The following is a 21,138-nucleotide window of genomic DNA, read 5'->3' as shown; positions in this document are numbered from 1 at the left end:
TTTAGTCATGTGAAGCTCTCATCTATTCAGCATCTTCTCATTTTGGAATATCTGATGACAGGATGTGGTTAACATCTTCCTACACAGATACGGACCATCGCCTTAAATTTTCGCACTTCCGCCACAGCTTTAGAAAACATCTGACTTCTGATCTGTAATTAAATTATCTCTGTCTTTTTTTTCTGCTTCACTGTAGCTCTTCTCTCTGCTGTTTATCGCTGTATATCTTTCGAGGCCAGACTTCTTCTTCTGCTTCTTCTGCTTCTTCTTAGTGACAGACACCTCCCCCTGCTCACTTAACCACCCTCTTTTTTTTTTTTTTTTTCTAGTAACTCTTCACAGCTCAGTTTTTTTTTTTTGAGACTAAAAGAGGAAACAGGCGTTGCTTCTCTCCATACAGACATGGATGGTGGTCGACTGCGTTGTTTAATCACCTTCTTTACATGTAATACCCTGCTGCTTCTTGTGATCTTCCTCCATGGTACGTGCACCTCTTGCTTTTAGTAACTCTTTTATTGTCGGTAGATGTGTTTGTGTGATGCACTATGACACGTTGGTGGAAAAGTGAGTGTAGGCTGAGACTTCAGTGTTGACTGGACGTGCATTTAATCTAGGAAATGACGTGTCTTTGTTGGAAAATGCCTGGAGTGTTCGTTTTATTCTTGCAATTTGTGTTTTTCACATGTATACGTACTTAAAACCTGCACATTATCTTGGGTCAGTTACATTTAATAAAAATCTGTAACCATTTTCTCAGTATTTATTGAAGATTTCAGCTACCTATTTAGACTTTTTTTGAAAGCCTCCTGTCTGTCAGCAAATTTCCAGCGAAAGCTTTTTACACACTTGACTCAACTCAAGGATGAGTTTTTCTTCCTCTTTGGCTGTTGTAGCAAGATTGTCTGTTCTAGTTCAAGTCAGCAGTTTGTAACGCATATTTACTACTTTCTGATAAATTATAGCTGGTTCTAGAGCAAGGGTGTCAAATTCATTTTATGTCACGGGCCACATTCAGCACAATTTGATCTCCATTGAACCCATAAAGACCCAGTGCTATTCTTATGGCAGTTCCCAAATTAATTTTTCTCTCTACTTAACCTTTCTTAAACGATTTATCTCCATTTATTATAATATTATCCTCTATATTTTGTACTTTTCACTGTAAATTACATATTTTCCTGTATATAATTTCCTATATTTAGTTTATATGTTCATGTAAACTTATAGTAAATTATAAGGTTGTTATGTCAAAACAGAGAAAATTGAAGAAAAAGTTACTTTTTCAGTAAAATATATCATTGACTGAACAGAAAACAAGTGTGTCCATCCACTGTCATTGATCCAACTCCATGGGTTTTACTGGTGAATCAATGTTGTAGAAGATGACGGTGTTTCCATGGTAACTACGGAGCCTCTGAACATCCAAATGGGTCATATCTGATGACCATGAAAAGATGACAAACTGTATTTTACACCAGTTATTTACATGTATTGATAGGATTAGTGGATCAACAGATATTAAACAGTTTAGATCAGAAGATGCTTTCGGTTTCCAGTGGAGGTTTGGGTCTTAATGGGTTAAAATAACAGCATATTAATCTATAAATAATGACAACTCCAAGTTTTTCTCTGTTTTATTACATTAAAAACATTCAGTTATGAAAATATTTACATTTATGAACTATCCAATTAAAAAAGATGTAAAATAAACTGAAAAAACTAAAACTTCTTAAGAAAAATAAGAGCAATTTTAATGTTAGGCCTCAACTTACCATTTATACATGTACACACACTACACACAATGTTACATAAATCTTTGGTTACAGGCATAACATTGATAACATTTTTAAGTTTGGAATTTGGAACTAATGTTAGACTTAGTTTTATTTTGTCCACATTTTGCTGTTAAAGGGTTATTATGCTATTATTTTACTTTCAGTCATATTGGTCTGTATTTGGCCCCTGAACTAAAACCAGTTCAACATCCTTGAATGTTAATATCTTCAGTAGCCGCTTTTCCGTTGACCCTCAAATTGCGTGAATATAACTTGCGCATAAAAATTTACCTAATGGAAAACAACAATTTCTTGTTTTTCAATTAAAAGATTTTGTACTGGCAAGAGGTAGTTTTTTTGGTGTAGCGCATTTGGTATATCACACAAAACTGCAATGGAAAGACCTTTTTCCGCAACTAGAGTCACTTGAATAAAAAAAAACAAAAAAAAAAAAACGGATGTTGACGGACGTTACAACATGCGAATAAGAGTTTTAAAGGAAACATGGCGCTCTATGTGTGGACACACCAGGAAACTAAATCATTTTTTAATTTAGTACGAGATAGAGGGGTAATATATAATAATAATAATAATGAATATATCTGTAAATCAACACGATATTCACATTTGTCGACATGTTTATGGAACGACTTCTCATGTCATCTCGCGATAATAAACAAATCATTACATTTGTGATTTAATGGAAAAACTGACATTATGTGCTTCTGTTTTTCAACATTCAGTAAATATTGGTAAAGTTTTGCACAGATGTCCAATATTAAAGAATGTAATGTAATTTTTGCATTTTGCAAATTGGATTGGAACCTTTGGAGGGCTGGTTTTGGCCCATGGGCAGTATGTTTGACACCTGTGTCCTAGAGGATAAGGGCAGACAGAAAAGTACAAGGGTATAGACTGGTTTTGCAGAAGTAGATCGGTGCAACTTAGAAATTAGGGATGTAACGATTACCGGTACAATGATAAACCACAGTAAAAATGCCAACGGTTACTATTACTGTTTAAATTCTAATTATTGTGATAACCGTGTTTGATTACCGCACTTTTCTGGAGAAAATGCTTATATAAGATCTGCTTTTATGTCAAATATTTGAGCATAGTTTTGATTTATTACAATTTTAATTGTATATACCTAATATTTGGAACCAATATTCACTTTTAAAGTCTTTGAAAAGGTCCGTTAAGCATCTTGTGTTATTTATGCAATAAGTATATACATTTTTCAAATCAGATTTTATATAGTTTTGTGTTTTTTGTCCTTTTGTGTTGATATAGTAAGTTAAAGTGAAAAAAATAGTAGGCAGATGAGATAGAAAAAAAGATACCAAACCTGGGTATAGTAAACATTTGTTTATATAGTATATAAAGGCTAAATCAAAAGTACTGAAAAACGGACAAAATAGGCTCAGACCACTAAGGGTTAATATTTGAATGTTTCTGCAACAGAAGGTACATTGTACCAATTATTTTGCTTGGGGTTTTTTGTTTGTTTGTTTGTTTGTTTGTTTGTTTGTTTGTTTTTTCAAAATAACATTTGGTTAAATTATTTCAGTGTGTGTATTAGTACTTTTTGAACATTTTGAGCACAATTTCAACAATACCATGATAATAATAATAACCATGATAATTTTGGTCACAATAACCGTGATATGAAATTTTCATATCGTTACATCCCTATTAGAAATGCATATATTCACTGAGCTTTTACATGGTTCATTAATGCACAATATCAGTTTTTCACATAGTTGTTGACACTTATTAGATACTTGTACCAACCATCACACGCTGTTGTCATTTCTACATTTTCAGTCACATATACATATATCAGAATAGACAACCCTCAACCCAAAGTGAGTTAAACCGAGACAGCTTGTGCGGTATTTTCGTCACTGAGGTCAGTCTGTGGTTGCATTAAAACTCAGGCTGCAATGTTTTTGGTTTTGTTAAAATGTTAGTTGTTAATAAACTGCTGAAGCTCTGCAGGTTTGAGACTCTACAATCGCGGAAAAAAATTATTAGACCATCAAAAGGAATCAAAAACAGTGGTTGTGCAATCAAGTTCTAACTCCTGTGTGTATCATGTGAGTAAAACAGACAGAAAAGAAAAAATGGCATGTCTAAAAGCACTGTTTTTGTCAGTACAATGCCATAGATATTGATGGAAGAACTGAAGTGATTTTAGTTATTAAGAAGAAAACCATGGAAAATGGATAGATATCAGCTCTGAAATTAAACTTTTATGATGTATTTTTGTTATTATCATTATATTTGTCCAAACAAATGTACTTTTAGTTGTACCAGGCATTAAAATGAACAGGAAATTGAAGAAAACAAGGGTTTTCTAACAATTTTTTCTGCGACTGTATATAAGGAAAATATAAACATCAGCTGATTTCAAAGTGTCCTGTCATTTAACAGATACAGATATAGATACAGATCAACTTTATGTGTCGCTAGGGGGAATTTATCAGTAACAGCAGAAGTAAATATGTCGAGGGCAAAAGAGGAAGGCAGATGAAGTTATGATTGAGCACCAGTTCGTGCACATTGTACTAAGCATGACAACTTTAACCCAGTAGTAGTTGGCTCACAAATGATAATCTCTCCAATAAGTATTTTATCACAGCATTATTTTCTATCAAAATGAGCTTAGTATTGCCACTAATATCTCATGAAAACTTAATGATCTCATAAAATAAAACATTATTGTGACATAATTATCTGGATTTACTGTAATAGATCATGCTTTTATTTTGAAAATTTGCTGTTGCAGACTAATGCTGCGTTCCAGGCCTCCCATAACTCGTGTTTTTCTAGCCTTCTACTGGTGTAAATGCACTGGAATATCAATCAAACCTGTGACTTCCCACCCATGAACTCATACTAGATCAATGTACTCCCAGTTCTGAGTTCTGACATCATGTAGCAATGGCGCCCCCCATGGATGTGCTGTTTATGCAAATTGTTATTAAAACAAGGTATTGCTCTGATATTTATCTGCAAATGTTCTGCATAATCAGCAGCTACTCTAGAGTTAGCTAGTTTTCAGTCCACTGAGTGCAAGAATAAATGAATACCAAATACATAAAAGATATAACAGCTTCTCTTGCCTCATGCACCATTTTTACTCCTCTGTTTCCCTCAAATAAGCCAAGAAGAAGCACCTTTGCCTATAGAAATGATTGTAAATGAGCATAACGTACGGTCCACCATGCTGGTTTGTTTACATCTAGCTCCCACAATTCCTTGCGCTCAGGCAGTTTGGCGTGACTTGCCTGGAATGTTACAAAGTCGTGAGTTGTGGTTTAAAGTCATGACTTATGGGCTCAAAAACAGCCTGGGACACAGCATTAGGCCCAATCCCAATTCAGCCCTTGGCCCCTCCCCCTTACCCCTACCCCTTGGCCTTTGCACTTGGCACCACCCCTTGAAACGGAGCTGCAAGGGTTAAGGGTTGAAACATTCTCCTATGAAATAAGACAACCGTTCCAGACCTGTTACGTCATCAGCAGTCATCGATACCACTATAAACAGATTAACTTTGTTTCCGAAAGTGTTCTCCATGCCGTCAGCAGCTGTAACCATCTCTGTTCCATGGGCTTTGGTCATCTTTTTGCAGCTATCAACTATAAACCGCAGAAATGCGATCTATAACACCAATTATTTACATGTATTGATAGGATTAATGAATCAACAGGTATTAACCCTTTAAACCCTGAGCCTAAAATGGTCTGCCTGGACTTTTTTTTCTTATTTTCATTCATTCATTCATTCATTCATTCATTCGTTTGTTTATTTCGAGCATTTACAGAATCATGTAAATTCAAATTCCAAAAAAATCATTCATCTATACTTGAAAAGGAGTGGGAAGAAGAAAAACTTATTAATCCCACCCCCCACTCTCATCATCAAATAACTGAACATAATAACATTTTAAATACTTACTCCTGTCCTTTGACTTCAAGCCAGAACAATGAACAAAATAGGCCTATACCAAATTGGAATGAACTCATTTGACAGCATTTACATTGCATAACTAAAATGTGTCTAAAAAAATAGAACAAGTACATTCCTGGTGGTGTACCACAGGTAACAGTTAACCGTCAACTTACATGATATAATTACATACCAACAATATGTAAATTTTGACTACCAAAAGGTTAGAAAATATGCTGTGAGTGAGTCTATTTGCCCTTTTTTTCAGATCTTTCCAAATCTAGCAGTCATTTACAATTTACAGCATGTTATAATTCTGCTAAACCGGCTTCTTCTACAGCTTCTAGTACAGGCATGAGTGAAATCACCATAATGACTCAATAAAATCTATAAAGCACAAAGTCTCAGGTTTCAAAAACTGTTGGAGTTTTTCCAGTCGCACAAACAGTGAAAGAGTTCCAGCCATCCAGACTGCATATGCATAGGGTGTGTCAGCGATGATGCATCAGGTTTTAAAGAGTTTAACAGTTTGGATCAGTAGATGCTTCTGGTCGGTGATGGATGTTTGGGCCTTTATGGGTTAAGATAACACCACACTGCATTATATTATGTACCTTTTATTATTACGTCTTGTGCTGTTACTGTAACAAAGTAATTTCCCCATTGTGTGGATCAATAAAGTCTAATCTAATCTAATCTAATCTAATCTATTTGGGATGTCTTGTTTTATGTGCCTTTTTTTGTGGCATTATGTGTCACACTCCATCCTGTAGGATACAAATACTGCTGCACAACTGTTACACTTTACTGGACCTTAGAAAGGTTTTCCTCAGAATGGTATATTTCTTACTTACTCTGCTCTCTAAGGATGTTCACGACATATTGTCATATGTAAGAATGATTTTTGTGGAATAAATCAATTTTTTTTTCTTGTGTGTTTCAGATGCGGAAGCTACCAAGTGGAAACAACAAAGTGGAAAAGTTGATGAAACTGTGGTGCTTTCCTCAGATTTACCCCCTGAAGGGGTCAGCTCAGCATATTGGAAGTATGACAATTTCACCATTGCAGATAAGGATGATTTGGTTTCTGAACAGCATCCATTCTTGGGCAGAGTCGACCTAAACCCTACAGACTACAGTCTAACAATAACAAAACTGACTGTTCACGACTCTGGTAACTTCACTTTTGTCTCACTGGTGAATGACGAACAAAGAGAAAGTGTCTGCATCACTCTGCAGGTTCAAGGTAAGACGGCGAATCTGTAAATACATTATTCAGCTGCACTATCTGACCTTTATTTTATCATATAGGTTAATGGGTGTCAGAGCTCCACCTTTTAATATTAAATGTTGGTGTTTCCTGACACTAAACATACCTAGGGTTTCAAATAGTTTCTATGACAAATCACATCTTTAAAATAAAAATTTACGCATTTAATAACTTACGTTCCTAAAAAAGGTTTTCAATTTTACTTTTATTGTTATAAACATATTATTTCCATTATATGATAAAGATACTATATTGAATTTTACCTTCAGTGTTTCTCTCTAGTTTTATACTTTTTACTTGTTTGATTTGAGGATTAAGTTCAATTCAGTTTGTTGAATATGAATATAAGCAAACAATCAAATAATTAGTGAGGTAAACAGTCGATGAAGCAAATGGATGAATGTCCTGGGCATCCCCCATCCTTAGACCCTCCTTCTAAGCAAAGAAAAAATCTCCAAAGGGAGTTTTTATCCTTGTGTGTGCTCAGTAAAACATGGACTAAAACCACATTTGCATATTTGCTTATTCTCAAAACATAATCATTGAGTTTGGTTATGTAATTTAAGCATATTAGTGTACACGTACATACATTAATATAGTTTTATTGATGGAAGTTAAATATTGTACATCCTGCACATGCATACAAAAAAATAACAACACAAATCACATAAGAAAGGTTAAATCTAGACACAAAAGTAACACTGGGTTTTTATAGGTTAAGTGATTTATCACTATTTATTGTAATTCTGTCCTCTGCATTTTGTATTCTTTTCAGTGAAAATCAGGTATTTTCCGATATTTAATTCACTGTTCACGTAGATGTTCATTAAAGCTCAGAGTAAATTCAAGGGATATTAAATGAGAAACAGAGAAAAAGTGACTTTTTCAGCAAAAATATCATTAACTGAAAGCAAAAACAAATGTGTCCGTTCACTGTCATTGATCCAACTCCATGAGTTTTGCTGGTGAATCAATGTTGGAGAAAATGATGGTGTTTCCATGTTCACTACGGAGCTTCTGAACGTCCAAATGGGTCATATCTGATGAGCATGAAAAGATGATAAACTGTATTTTACACCAATTGTTTACATGTATTGATAGGATTAGTGGATCAGAAGGTATTAAACAGTTTAGATCAGTAGATGGTTTTGGTCACTAGTGGCTGTTTGGGTCTTTATGGGTTAATTATAATAATTATAGATTGGATTTCTATAGCACTTCAAATTATTGATCCATTACTCATTCACACAGTGGTGGTGGTAAACTCCATCTGTTGCCACAGCTCCTCTGACCACCACCAAACATTCATACATATTCATACACTAGTGTGAGTGACACTGGAGACACAACGGCACATGACTAGGCCAGAGCAGGAGTCAAACCACCAACCCTCTGGTTATTGGACGACCCTCCTGAGCCCCTGCACATATTACATATGTGTTTAAAAGATTAATGCCGCCACTGCGAATACGTGCAGTAATCAAAGCTAAAGGTGATCCAGTGCAATGTTGTGTGTTTGACTTTGGCCTGGGAGTGTTTTTACAGTAGTAATGTTTATGTCAACTTATCATCACCTCTGTCTACATTGTCTCATTAGAGGTCCTATCGAAGCAGCCTGAGCTGAGTACCATCTACCTAGACTGGCATGCAGTGAATGAGTCCTGTACAGTTGGGCTCCAGTGCAGTTCACCCTCTCACAGATCCGTCTCCTACAACTGGACTGTGAAGAACCAAACCCAGAGTGGACCCACGTTCCATTTTGTCTTAAGGCCACAGGATGAAGGCACCACAGTCACTTGCACCATTTCCGACTCTTTGAGTGAAAAATCAGCGTCTAAAACCCTAAAGTGTGGTCCATCTGTTAAACCAGGCATGTACTGTCCTGTAGTTGTGGTTTATTACCCTGCCCCCTGAAGGGGAGGCAAGGGGTATTGTTTTTGGTTCAGTTTGTTTGTTTGTTTGGTAACACTCTAGCAGCAAAACTATCACTTCAATTCATACCAGGTTGGGTTTATAGATTTCCAGTGACCTAGAATAGATCTTATTACATGTTGGGAATAGTAGGTCAACATTAAAAAAAATTTAATGAATTTTTCAATCTTTTTTTCCCATTTACTTATCATGAGCAAAATTTCCCATGTCTATAGCAGCAAAACTATCGGTTGAATTCCTACCAAATTGGGTTTATAGATTGCCAGTGACCCAGAATAGATGTGGTTACATTTTGGGAAAAGTAGGTCAAAGTTAACCTCCTAAGACCCAGGACACATCAGCAAAGTACAAACTTTTTTGTTTTTTATTAAATATGTGCCTATATTGGAAACATAATGATGCAACAGTTTTTTCAGATGCAGTTTTTAAAATTTTTATGGAATGTCCTTTGTGGTGGACAGTTTTCTTTTCTTTTTTTTTGTATAAGTTGAGAAACTCTTGTCCACAAATGTGGACAGTGGGTCCTAGGAGGTTAAGACTCTGTGTGTGTGTGTGTGTGTGTGTGTGTGTGTGTGTGTGCGTGCGTGCGTGCGTGCGTGCGTGCATGTGTACACACAAAATCTGTGCAGAGCTGACTGCTGCAGTTTGTCATATTCATGTATTTTTGGTCAAGGAACAGACTAGCAAAAATGGCAAAATGATGGGACCAATATTTTGGGGGAGATATTAGTAATTTGGAATACAATAGTCTTACCATCACGTTACTGTACTCACAATGATTTGGTGGTGACTGCTGGACAAATACGGTACAGCATGCATGAATACACAACATTATAAAAACGACCACATCTAGAACCTGTGGATCCCCATGGGTCAACGAACTATAGTTTACTTGTAATGGGCGAAATTTCAAATTTCTATAAAAACATCAATTTTGTTTCAATTTACTTTAAACTTGGCACATATATAGAGGCAACTGATATGATGACATGTATAGACATGATGACATCAGCTGGATCGATGCCATAATAAGTGGCATCGATTGTAGATGTAGATTGTCGATTGTATGTAGATTGAAGTTACATTGAACATTAGAACATTCAATTTCAAAAGCATTAAACATGGCCCATTCTTCCCAACCCCACATCCTCCGTCCCCTGGTCCTACATGACATGCTTTCTCTGTTCATGGTACAATAGTAATAATAACAACAGCATTATTATTGTCACATCATTAAACCATAATTCACAATGACATGAATAGTAACAAAAATAGCAGAATACTCATAAAATAAAAAAGGTAAAAATATAAGAGAAAGAAAAATAACGAGAAAGATAATAGCAGACAAATCTGCTTATTCACAGTTACATCCTACACGCAAAATATGGACATGTGGTGTTATTAATATTATTAGAGAGAACACAAGTATATAGAACACGCCAAAAAATGTGTGTATGGGAAAAGTGCACTAAAAGCATTTTTGTTGTTTAGAGTGTTTTACTTTTTTTTTTTTTAACCATGTGGCCCCATACTACTTGAAATTTTGATGGCTGACCCCTCAGATTGTATTTAATCTTCTCTAAATTTAGAAACAGCATGAGGTCACTAGGCCATGAGGATGGTTTTGGGGAGATTGTTGATTTCCATCCAAAGAGTATTTGTCTTCTAGCTAATATTGTTGAGAAGGCAGTAATGTCCGTTTCATCTTTTTATGCATTATTCATGGTTAAGAGAGATTCCAAAACTGGGTGATCCAGCAGATGGTATTCATGCAGTTTCCAAAGCTTCAGACAGGTGATTAAATATATCTGCTCAGGAGTTTTTGAAGACCAGAGCATTTGACATCTGGTATCTGTTGCATTTATCTGTGACATTTAGGTAAATCTTTGAGAGTTTTGATTTAGTAAAATAGATGCAATGGACAGTCTGAAATTGTATTAAGTTTGGATTTGGGGTGTTTACTAAATTGTTTTTATGGTGAAAAATGCATATACCAGAAACTAGAGGTATAGAATATATAATATAATCTGATATGTTATTTGACATGAAATGGTTTCTAGAAACAAACCTTAATTATGTTTAAGTCAGCAGGCAATATATGTCTTTATCTGAAATATTAAAATGTCAGTGGTCACTTTTCAATTAGACATCTGCACAAAACATTACGGATATTTATTAAAATGTCAAAAAAACAGAAGTGTATAATCTTGGTTTTTCCATTAAATCACAAATGCGATGATTTGTTTATTTATTATCACAAGATGACACAAGAAGTCATTCCATAAACATGGCAATGAACATAAATATGGTGTTGATTTACAGATATATTCATTTTTATTATATATTATATATATTTTCCCTCTATCTCGTACTAAATTTAAAAATGATTGTGTTTCCTGTGTGTCCACACATACCGCGACATGTTTCTTTTAAAACTCTTCTTCTTCGCTTATTGTAACGTCCGTCAACATCCGTTTTTTTTTCATTCATGTGACTCTAGTTGCAGAACAAGGTCTTTCCGTTGCAGTTTTGCATGATATGCCATTTGCGCTATGCCCGAAAAACCACCTCTTCCCAGTACAAAAACTTTTAATCAAAAAACAAGAGTTTTGGCGAAATTGTGGTTTTTCCATCAGGTAATAGAAGTCAGTGGAAAAGCGACAAGTGTTAAATTACAGATATTGCTAAATGTATCCCCTATTGCACAAGTACATTTACTGCATTGGTCAAACTTTAAAGAGTTGTAGAAGCCAATAATGTAATAACAACCGATAACATAGTAACGGCCGATAATGTAATAAATTTGCCATTTTTAAAATGTAATAGGCCAATAATGTAATATCTGGCCAACAGCATAATAAAAGTCCTGAACCGATAATGTAATAACTTTTGGCCAATAATGTTATAACTTATTGGCTGGTTATTACGTTATTGGCCCGGTAAAAAAAAATTCTTTGCAAATGTAATAACTTAGCCAGTACCGTAATAAGTTATAACATTATTGGCCAAAAGCTATTACATTATTGGTTCAGGACTTTTATTACATTATTGGCCACTTATTACATTATTGGCCTATTACATTTTAAAAATGGCAAATTTATTAAGTTATCGGCTGTTATTACGTTATCGATTGTTATTATATTATTGGCTTCTACAAGAGTTTTTGCATTAAAATGAAATAGAAAAGAGAAAAGACAATAAATATTTTTTAAAAAGACAGACAAACTTTATTGATCCATACAGGAAATTATTTGGTCACAATAGCTCAGTTACATACAAAAACACTAGCAAAAAAATAAATAAATAAAGCAAAAATGAAAGTAAGAATGAAGAGATAAAAGCAATAAATAATATAAATAGAATACAAACAAATAAATAGAAACAGAAATAATAAATAAGTTAATAAAATATGTGAAAGAACTAAATGGGCAGTATTGTACTTAGAATAACTCTTGCACATTGCTGAACACCTTTTACCTTATAATTACACGTTGTTCTGAAAAAAATATATATATATATATGTACATATAATGATAACCTTTATAGATTTTGGGGGAAATTCCCATAATCAAGTAGCATCAATGTATTGCAATTTGCAGAGCACCAACAGCTGACCCCTACTATCTATTCTATGTATTGTCTATTTGTATAGGGACAAGTGTGTAGCACAGGTTATCATCACAGACCAAAGCTTTTATAACCAAGGGTAATTTTCAGTGGCCAAACAAAAGGATCACAGTTTCACACAGGATCTCCAGATGTGTAAACAGCAATAAAATCAAATCACTTTGACGTAAAAAGCACAATTTAACAAGATGACAAAATGCATGAGAAAAGTACTAAAATGCAAAAAGCTCAGGAGCTGCAGCAACAGTCAGAGATTAATAAAAAAAAGTTTGTATATTACAACTGAGGAATAAAAAATAAAATAAATTTTGAAAGGTATTACACTTAAAACTAGAAGCACTCGGAGAGCGCAGACCTCTGCCAAGGCTGATCAGTGGCCCCCCCTGTGGGCCCCCCCCACGCCAAGGAGGTTATGTTTTTGCCAGGGTTTGTTTGTTGTTGTTTGTTTGTTTGTTGTCTGTTTGTTTTGTTTGTTTGTTTGTTTGTTTTGTCCGGTTAGTGTGCAACATAACTCAAAAAGTTATGGACAGATTTTGCTGAAATTTTCAGGGTTTGTTGGAAATGGGATAAGGAAGAAATGATTAAATTTTGGTGGTGATCGGGGGTGGGGGGGCCCACGGGGGGGGCCACTGATCAGCCTTGGCGGAGGTCTGCGCTCTCCGAGTGCTTCTAGTTTGTCTGTCTGTTTGTTTGTTTGTTTGTTTGTCTGTCCGTTAGTGTGCAACATAACTCAAAAAGTTATGGACAGATTTTGCTGAAATTTTCAGGGTTTGTTGGAAATGGGCCCCCCCGTGGGCCCCCCACCCCTGATCACCACCAAAATTTAATCATTTCTTCCTTATCCCATTTCCAACAAACCCTGCAAATTTCATCCAAATCTGTCCATAACATTTTGAGTTATGTTGCACACTAACGGACAGACAAACAAACAAACAAACAAACAGACAAACAACCCTGGCAAAAACATAACCTCCTTGGCGGAGGTAATCACTGTAATTGTGCAGAGTCTTTATTTTGTGTAGATAATAAGTAAGTGTTAAAGTTAAGTTCCTCTTTTCAGTTTAAGATGAGGGTAAAATAAACGAAAAGTAATATTTTAAACAACAAATTACTTTTTTTAACTTTGATAAAGTACTCTTATTGAAGTACATGTTTGAGAAATGTATTTACAGACTTTCTATAATTAATAAAACTATTAACAGTAATAATTCTATGATCTACAGAACCAAAATCACCAACCTTCATCATCATCCTGGGAGTGGCAGGAGGCAGCTGTCTGATCATTGTCATTATCACTGGTATTATTGCTGTGGTTTGTCACCGCAAGCACAAAAGAGCTGGTGAGGAACTTATTTTCAACTTTTCAACTTTACCAGTGGATCTTTGATGTGCATTTTCTTTGGCTTCAACATGTAAAGCTCTATTTGATGTTGTGTTTGTTTCAGTAATGGGCACTGAATCAGTGTATGCAGATATCAGTGATGTTAATGTGAATGTAAGTATGAGACGTTTAAGTTCTTGCTTTGCATTGGTTTTCAGCCTGTTTATTGTGTCATGTATACGAGGGCCGTTCAATAAGTTCATGGCCTCACCCAGAACAGAACAACACAGACTGATAATTTATATTTTATTTTTCAACATAATCTCCATTTACAGCAATGCACTTGGTCCATCGATGTTCAAGCATCACTATCCCATCATGAAAGAATGTAACATCCTGTATTATAACAACCAGTATTTCTGGGTGAGGCCATGAACTTATTGAACGGCCCTCGTATGTATATGTATATGTATATGTATATGTATATGTATATGTATATGTATATGTATATGTATATGTACAGTGGTGTGCAAAATATTAGAACACTTGTCAAATCTCAAGAAACTGGTGGTTTATTGTTTTCCCAGAACCTGAATTCCACTTTTTTGCCATTGCAAAAGGTAAAGGCAAAGGTACTGAGAATATTTCACCTACAAATTTATCCTGTCCAGTCTAGGGATGGGAATCGTTAAGAATTTAACGATTCCAATTCCATTATCGATATTGCTTATCAATCCGATTCCTTATTGATTCTCTTATCGATTCTCATTGGGTGAGGGAATTAAAGAGTGCAAATGGGTGTGTTTGTATTAACTGTCTTTTATATTTCCATCTCTGCACAGAAAATATAACATACAGTATGTACAAATAATAATAACAGATGACGCCGGGCGGGGGGGTGTGCAGTGAAAGTGAAACTAAAGACTCTTTACTAATTCCTCTATTGTCGCATTTCTACTACGTGGAACCGGTCCAGCTTGGCTCGGCTTGTCTCCCGTTGTTGTGCACCTCATTTCCTTTCCCTTCTTACTTTCGGAAACTTGTATTTGAGGAGTTACGATGTTCGTTGCCCGCACCGGAACCGGCCCGGCGTTCACTCTGCTGCTACATTCACAAGCACCGCTAAGTAGAGTATCAAATACGTGACATTCCTGTAAATGATTCACATGCTCTTGACAAATGTTTGAGGATAGTGGAGGGATTCCACCCTTTTGAAGACATGGAAGCTTTGACAGTGTCCCAAGTAAGTGGACCTGGTGTCATCTGTTTAGACCGTTTCTGCCTCAATGCCATGTTGGCTATGTTCTGACCAAAACAATGCAGCGTACGTGTGACATCATCGCGCATGCACAACGAAGGCGGAATCGATAAGCAGAATCGTTAAGCAGGCAGGCAAACGATTCCAAGGAATCGAGCTACTGGGAACCGGTTCTCAAAAAAGAACCGGTTCTCAATTCCCATCCCTAGTCCAGTCCTTTTTTTTACATTTTACTTAAATATTTAGTGTGGCCCCCCCTTGGCAACAATCACAGCAGTGCATCTTTCTGGTATTGTGTCGATGTATTTTCTGAGAGTTTCAACCCCAATGTCATTCCACGCTCTCAGAAACTCATTCCAGAGAGTTTCCTTAGATTGTTGCCAAGGGGAGCCACACTAAATATTAGAGTAAAATGTAAAATAAAGGACTGGACTGATAAATTTGTAGGTGAAATATTCTCAGTACCTTAGCCTTTACCTTTTGCAATGCCAAAAAAGTGAAATGCAGGCTCTGGGAAAAAAAATAAACCACCAGTTTCTTAAGATTTGACAAGTGTTCTAATATTTTTGCATACCACTGTATATGTGTAAATGTATATGTATATGTATATGGCAAGGTTATTATCGTTAATGAAAACTAACAAAATGACGAAAACTAGAATTGAAAAAACATTTTCGTTAACTGAAATAAATAAAATCTACAATTAAAAGAAAAAAACGATAACTAACTGAAACTGTATTGTGTGTTTACAAAACTAACTAAAACGTTTAAAAATTCTGGATAAAATCCCCTTATTTTCGTCTTTGTAAATGTCGGATTGATATAAAATCGATTTATTTCCCTCAAGCAATTTTAGCTAGCGGCACCATATGATATTTAACTGTCCATCACTTGTGGTCACTTGTGGTTTCCAGTCGTCTTCTGGTCCCCACTCTACCTGGAAACGTGCAGACTAAAGTTGGGAGAAAGCAGCAGAGTCCTGTCTGGGATTTATTTGAATTCGATGGTAAAGAAGAGAAAAGATATAAAGAAACTAAAACTAAACTAAAACTAAGCATTTAGAAAATAACGAAAACTAATAAAAACTAGCAAACCTGCTCTAAAAACAAATTAAAACTAACTGAATTAGAGAAAAAAAAAAGTTGAAACTAAATAAAACTAACCTATAATGAAAAATCTAAAACTATTAGAACCTTGGTATATGGGTGCTTCTGTGAAACTGGTCCTAAAAACAGGACAGAGGGGCTAAAAATTCAAACCAAATGTAGACAAATGTTATGAAGAAAGTTTGGAAGCACTTTAGGTCTATTTTAAAAATAAATATGCTTGAGATAAAAGAGAAACTATTTTTCAGATAAAACACATTTTTATATTATTTTTATACAAAAATCCGCATGTAACACGGTAAAAAGGACACAAAAATTACATGCCACTATTTTTTCGAATATTTTTTTATTCTCTCACAGGTACATTTTGGGAATTGAAGTAAATATTGAAGGCAGAGTGTTTCACAAAAATGACCACTGTTGCAAAATCACTCACGATTTATATGTGTTTAAATGGGCAGGTTCTGTATGTAACGCAAGTGGACACGATGAGTTACACACACTACCTAGAATGAGACTGAGATTCATAAAAAACCCAAATGTCTGGATTAGAAAAACCACTAGGATTATCAAATTTAATACAGTGTCTTTATTTATAGCGGTATATAAGACCATTTCAAGTGATGTGTTCCAGTTCAAATGCACTGACACCTAGGTAGCTTTTCTTGTCCCAATTTTGGTCTTATTTTTGGCCCCAGTATTTTATTAAAAATTCATTAATTTTGGGATGGCTCAGAGCAAGAGTATAATATTTGTGCATTTATCTGAGGTCATCATTAGGTACATCCTGGGGGAAATATTTCTAAATTTCTCTTTTATTCTTGGGTCTAAAAAGCTGACAAAGGGACAGATACTGAAATAAACCCAGTTTCATGGAAAGTCCCACATGTATATTTAGCCTTTAAAAGTCCTAGAACTATTTTTGTGGCAACTTCCACATTTTTCCTCTATATTTAACCATTCCTGAGTAATTCAGCCCAATTTATTATAATATTATCTTTTGCATTTTGTATTTTTCAGTGAAAATCAGGTATTTTCCTGTATTTATTTACTGTATTTACTGATCATGTAAATGTTCATAAACACCCAGAGAGAGATAGTTGGAGTTTATTTTGTCAAAATGGACAAAACTGAAAAAACTGAACATCAAAACAAGCGTCTACTGGTGAATCAATGTTGCAGAATATTATGGTGTTTCCATGTTCACTCTGGAGGCTCCGAACGTCCAAATATGTCATATCTGATGACTATGAAAAACTGAGAAATTACACTTTACCTGGACTATTTAAATGTATTGATAGGATTAGGGGGCTTAAAGGTATTGAATATTGTAGATCAGTAGATACTTTTGGTGACTGTTTAGGTCTTTGAAAGTATTGGATAAAATGTCACTTTTACTCAGTTTATCTGTAATGTGTGCACCTTTAAACTCCCAGGGGACTTCATCGACCATGACGCCGTGCTCAGTGTATGAAACCATCGATAACAGGGTCAGCAGAGACCACAAAGATATGCCTGCGGTAAGACCACGATTTGGATCAAATGTTTGGGATTTATTTACCAGAACAAAACTCCTCAAAGACACGTTGAGCTTCTGAGGTTCATATTTTCAATGTAAACACTGTGTCTTTACAGCTTTGTAATTCTAATGAGGCTTATGGGTACATCCCCCAAAGCCCCCCAGTCCTCTGCTATATATAAATCTATCCACGATAACTGTTAGACGATCAATTTAATGTAAACTCAACCCAGCCAGCATGTCCATGTGGGCCCCAGAAGGGTTACAATTGGGCTGCATATACAGGAGGGTCCCATATGGGTTTGTCTGCAGTTTCCATGGTGACCCCACATGTGTTTGCCCATATCAGAATCAGAATCAGAATGTCTTTATTATCATTGTACCAAGTACAACGAAACTGAGGTAAAGCTCTCCGGTATCTATCTATCTATCTATCTATCTATCTATCTATCTATCTATCTATCTATCTATCTATCTATCTATCTATCTATCTATCTATCTATCTATCTATCTATCTATCGTTCTATCGTTCTATCGTTCTATCGTTCTATATATCGTTCTATCTATCTATCTATCTATCTATCTATCTATCTATCTATCTATCTATCTATCTATCTATCTATCTATCTATCTATCTATCTATCTATCGTTCTATCTATCGTTCTATCTATCGTTCTATCTATCGTTCTATCTATCGTTCTATCATTCTATCTATCATTCTATCTATCTATCGTTCTATCATTCTATCTATCTATCTATCTATCTATCTATCTATCTATCGTTCTATCGTTCTATCGTTCTATCGTTCTATCGTTCTATCTATCGTTCTATCTATCTATCTCTCTCTCTCTATCTATCTATCTATCGTTCTATCGTTCTATCGTTCTATCGTTCTATCTATCGTTCTATCGTTCTATCGTTCTATCAATCTATCTTTCTCTCTCTCTATCTATCTATCGTTCTATCGTTCTATCTATCGTTCTATCGTTCTATTGTTCTATCTATCTTTCTCTCTCTCTATCTATCTATCTATCTATCTATCTATCTATCTATCTATCTATCTATCTATCTATCTATCTATCTATCTATATCTATCTATCTATCTCCCTGAAACTCAATTTCGAGGATAAATAACTATTCTGCCTGTACATTTGAGTTAGCTGAAGTATTATTACTGTGTTTGTTTGTAGTTCTTTAGTTCCCTCTTGTGGTAAACCAAGTTTTTACACAAAGTGTTCAGTGCATGTGCAGTGAATACTGCATGATGGGAATGGTATGAGGAAACGGGTTTGTGCAGAACTTAGTACTTTTGCCTCAACAGTTGTCACCTTGAACATCATTTGTCTTTTTACACGTTCCAAAAGTGATGTCAGAAGTCAGTAAACAAGACCAATAAAAGACCAATAAAAAAGACCATCTTGTCATCTTTGGAGCCTACATCACACGTGTTTGCTAATTGTCTAGCATACGAAAAGAAGAGACTCGATATGAGGGCAGTAAAATAACAATGGATGGAAAACTTAAATATTTCAACAAATGTCACAGTTCTTTGTATTGTAATGAGTGTTAATGATGTTTGATTTTCTTTTCTGTCACATTTAGCCCCAAACAGTGTACGACAAGATCCAGCTGAACCGTGTGACACCTGGAGTTTCCTAGAGGTTCGGATCATCGTGTATGGAACAAACATAATGAAACATAAGGACGAACAAAACACACTTTCGGCCAAAAGTAGAGACTAAACTTGCTGTTGCATTTATACATACTCTGTTTTAGCCAAGAACTAAAATGACCTTCACACATTGATGCTACAACCCCTGTAAGCTGCAGTTTGTCAGTGTTGTACATTCTGTAAATATAAACGTAATATTTTTAAACTCTGTTATGTGTTTTGTTTTGTTTTTTGTTTTTTGTTTTTTTTTTTTGTTTTTTATCAAATGCAAGTATATAATCTGTACAATTTGTAAAACCTGAGTTGCCAGTGTTTACATGTGTACATATGCTACAGAGGTCAGTATATTAAATTACATTTACTTTCATTACTGTGAAGGTGTATCTGTATTGTTTCAGTTGTGGTTTTTCCTATAAAACGTGTCAAAAAAAAAAAAAAAAAAAACTGAGAAAATGTACCAATTTGAGGGTGAAAAAAAGGTAATTTGGAGTTTGATGACAGCATCACATTTATAATAGTTGGGACAGGGCCATGTTTACTGCTGTGAAACATCCCTTCTTCTTTTAAAAACAGTCTGGGAGCTGAGGAAACTAGCAGATAGAGTTTTGTGACATGAATGTTGTCATTCTTGTCTGCACTGGAAAAAAATTAAGATCTTACCAAGTGTATTTTTCTTATTTCTAGTCCAAATATCTCATCACACTTAAAATAAGACATAATCACCTAAAGAGTGACTTTTCAGTGAGATATAAGAAATTATTTTTAGACAATAGATCTTGAAAATCTTATTTCAAGAAGTCTTACCAAGATAATTTTCACTTGTTCCATTGGCAGATTTTTTTTTTTCTTCAGTTAAGCTGCAACCGGCCTGCGAAAGGGTCCAATCAGGCCCCTAGGATGGATTTATGAAATGCAAAAATTACACTAAAAACATTAACAGTCAAGTGTGTCAAAATCATTTTCAATCTCAAGTGGGTCAAACCAGTAAAATACTATCATAATAACCTATAAATAATGATTACCCCATTTTTTCTTTTTGTTTTAGAGTAAAAAAGTTAAATTACATGAAAGCCAAGGCAGATTTATTTGTATAGAACCATTCATACACACGGCAATTCAAAGTGCTTTACAAAGGCATAGAAATACATGAAATTACATTAAAATCACAGACTAATACTAGGACAATAGTAGAATAAAACATTAAACAACAGGAAAGTGCAAAAAAGATAAAAATAAATAAATAAAGAAATTTAAACACAAATAAGAGACAGTGTAAACAAAAGCTAAAAACAGCCCTGATTAAAATTAAGAATTTAATGTTAAATCAATCAAAACAGTTACAATTGTGAGTTGCAGTGCTGGTATTAAAAACAAAATAATATGAAGAACATTTAACCTGAACAAATAACATGGCCTAATATGAACAAACTGAAATGTCTTAAGAGAAGGAAGTGCAATTTTAACAACATTCTGCATGTTACTAAATATTTTGTGTATTTGTAGATCCACTGTGATCTGTAAGTTGTAATGTACATGTGTAAATGAGAAGTTGAGGCATAATGTTGTTAAAATTGTATTTGTTCTTAAGACATTTCAGATTGTTTGTTTTATTCACAATTTTAAGGAAACGTTTTGGATGTAAACATTATCAATAAGGAATTTTACTTTTGTCGCTGTTATTATTTTCACTTGACATCACATTGG

General features: G+C 34.8%; 1 protein-coding gene across 2 annotated transcripts; it reads left to right on the top strand.

The window, feature by feature from the left end:
- The first annotated feature begins 336 nt into the window (after positions 1-336).
- Positions 337-19,819, top strand: LOC115438252 (uncharacterized). Of its 2 annotated transcripts, XM_030161700.1 has the most exons (7): positions 337-481; positions 6,673-6,975; positions 8,597-8,869; positions 13,782-13,898; positions 14,004-14,053; positions 17,680-17,763; positions 19,365-19,819. In XM_030161700.1, the coding sequence occupies exons 1-7, from the start codon at positions 403-405 to the stop codon at positions 19,419-19,421; spliced, it is 963 nt and encodes a 320-aa protein (XP_030017560.1). In that variant the 5' UTR covers positions 337-402; the 3' UTR covers positions 19,422-19,819. The 2 variants fall into 2 exon arrangements, with proteins under 2 accessions (XP_030017560.1, XP_030017561.1); XM_030161701.1 differs by lacking the exon at positions 8,597-8,869 and having other exon boundaries at positions 340-481.
- The last annotated feature ends 1,319 nt before the right edge of the window (positions 19,820-21,138 follow it).

Source organism: Sphaeramia orbicularis, chromosome 18 (genome assembly GCF_902148855.1).
Source record: "Sphaeramia orbicularis chromosome 18, fSphaOr1.1, whole genome shotgun sequence".
Taxonomy (NCBI): Eukaryota; Metazoa; Chordata; class Actinopteri; order Kurtiformes; family Apogonidae; genus Sphaeramia; species Sphaeramia orbicularis.
Note: the sequence above shows the minus strand (reverse complement) of the source record. Positions and strands in the feature narration are given on the sequence as shown.

Excerpts from the sequence above, each read along its gene's own strand:
- LOC115438252 (XM_030161700.1), top strand. The coding sequence starts at position 403 with ATGGATGGTGGTCGACTGCGTTGTTTAATCACCTTCTTTACATGTAAT. Across the intron at positions 8,870-13,781 it reads TGGTCCATCTGTTAAACCAG|AACCAAAATCACCAACCTTC; the intron begins GCATGTACTGTC and ends TATGATCTACAG. Across the intron at positions 14,054-17,679 it reads TCAGTGATGTTAATGTGAAT|GGGACTTCATCGACCATGAC; the intron begins GTAAGTATGAGA and ends TTAAACTCCCAG.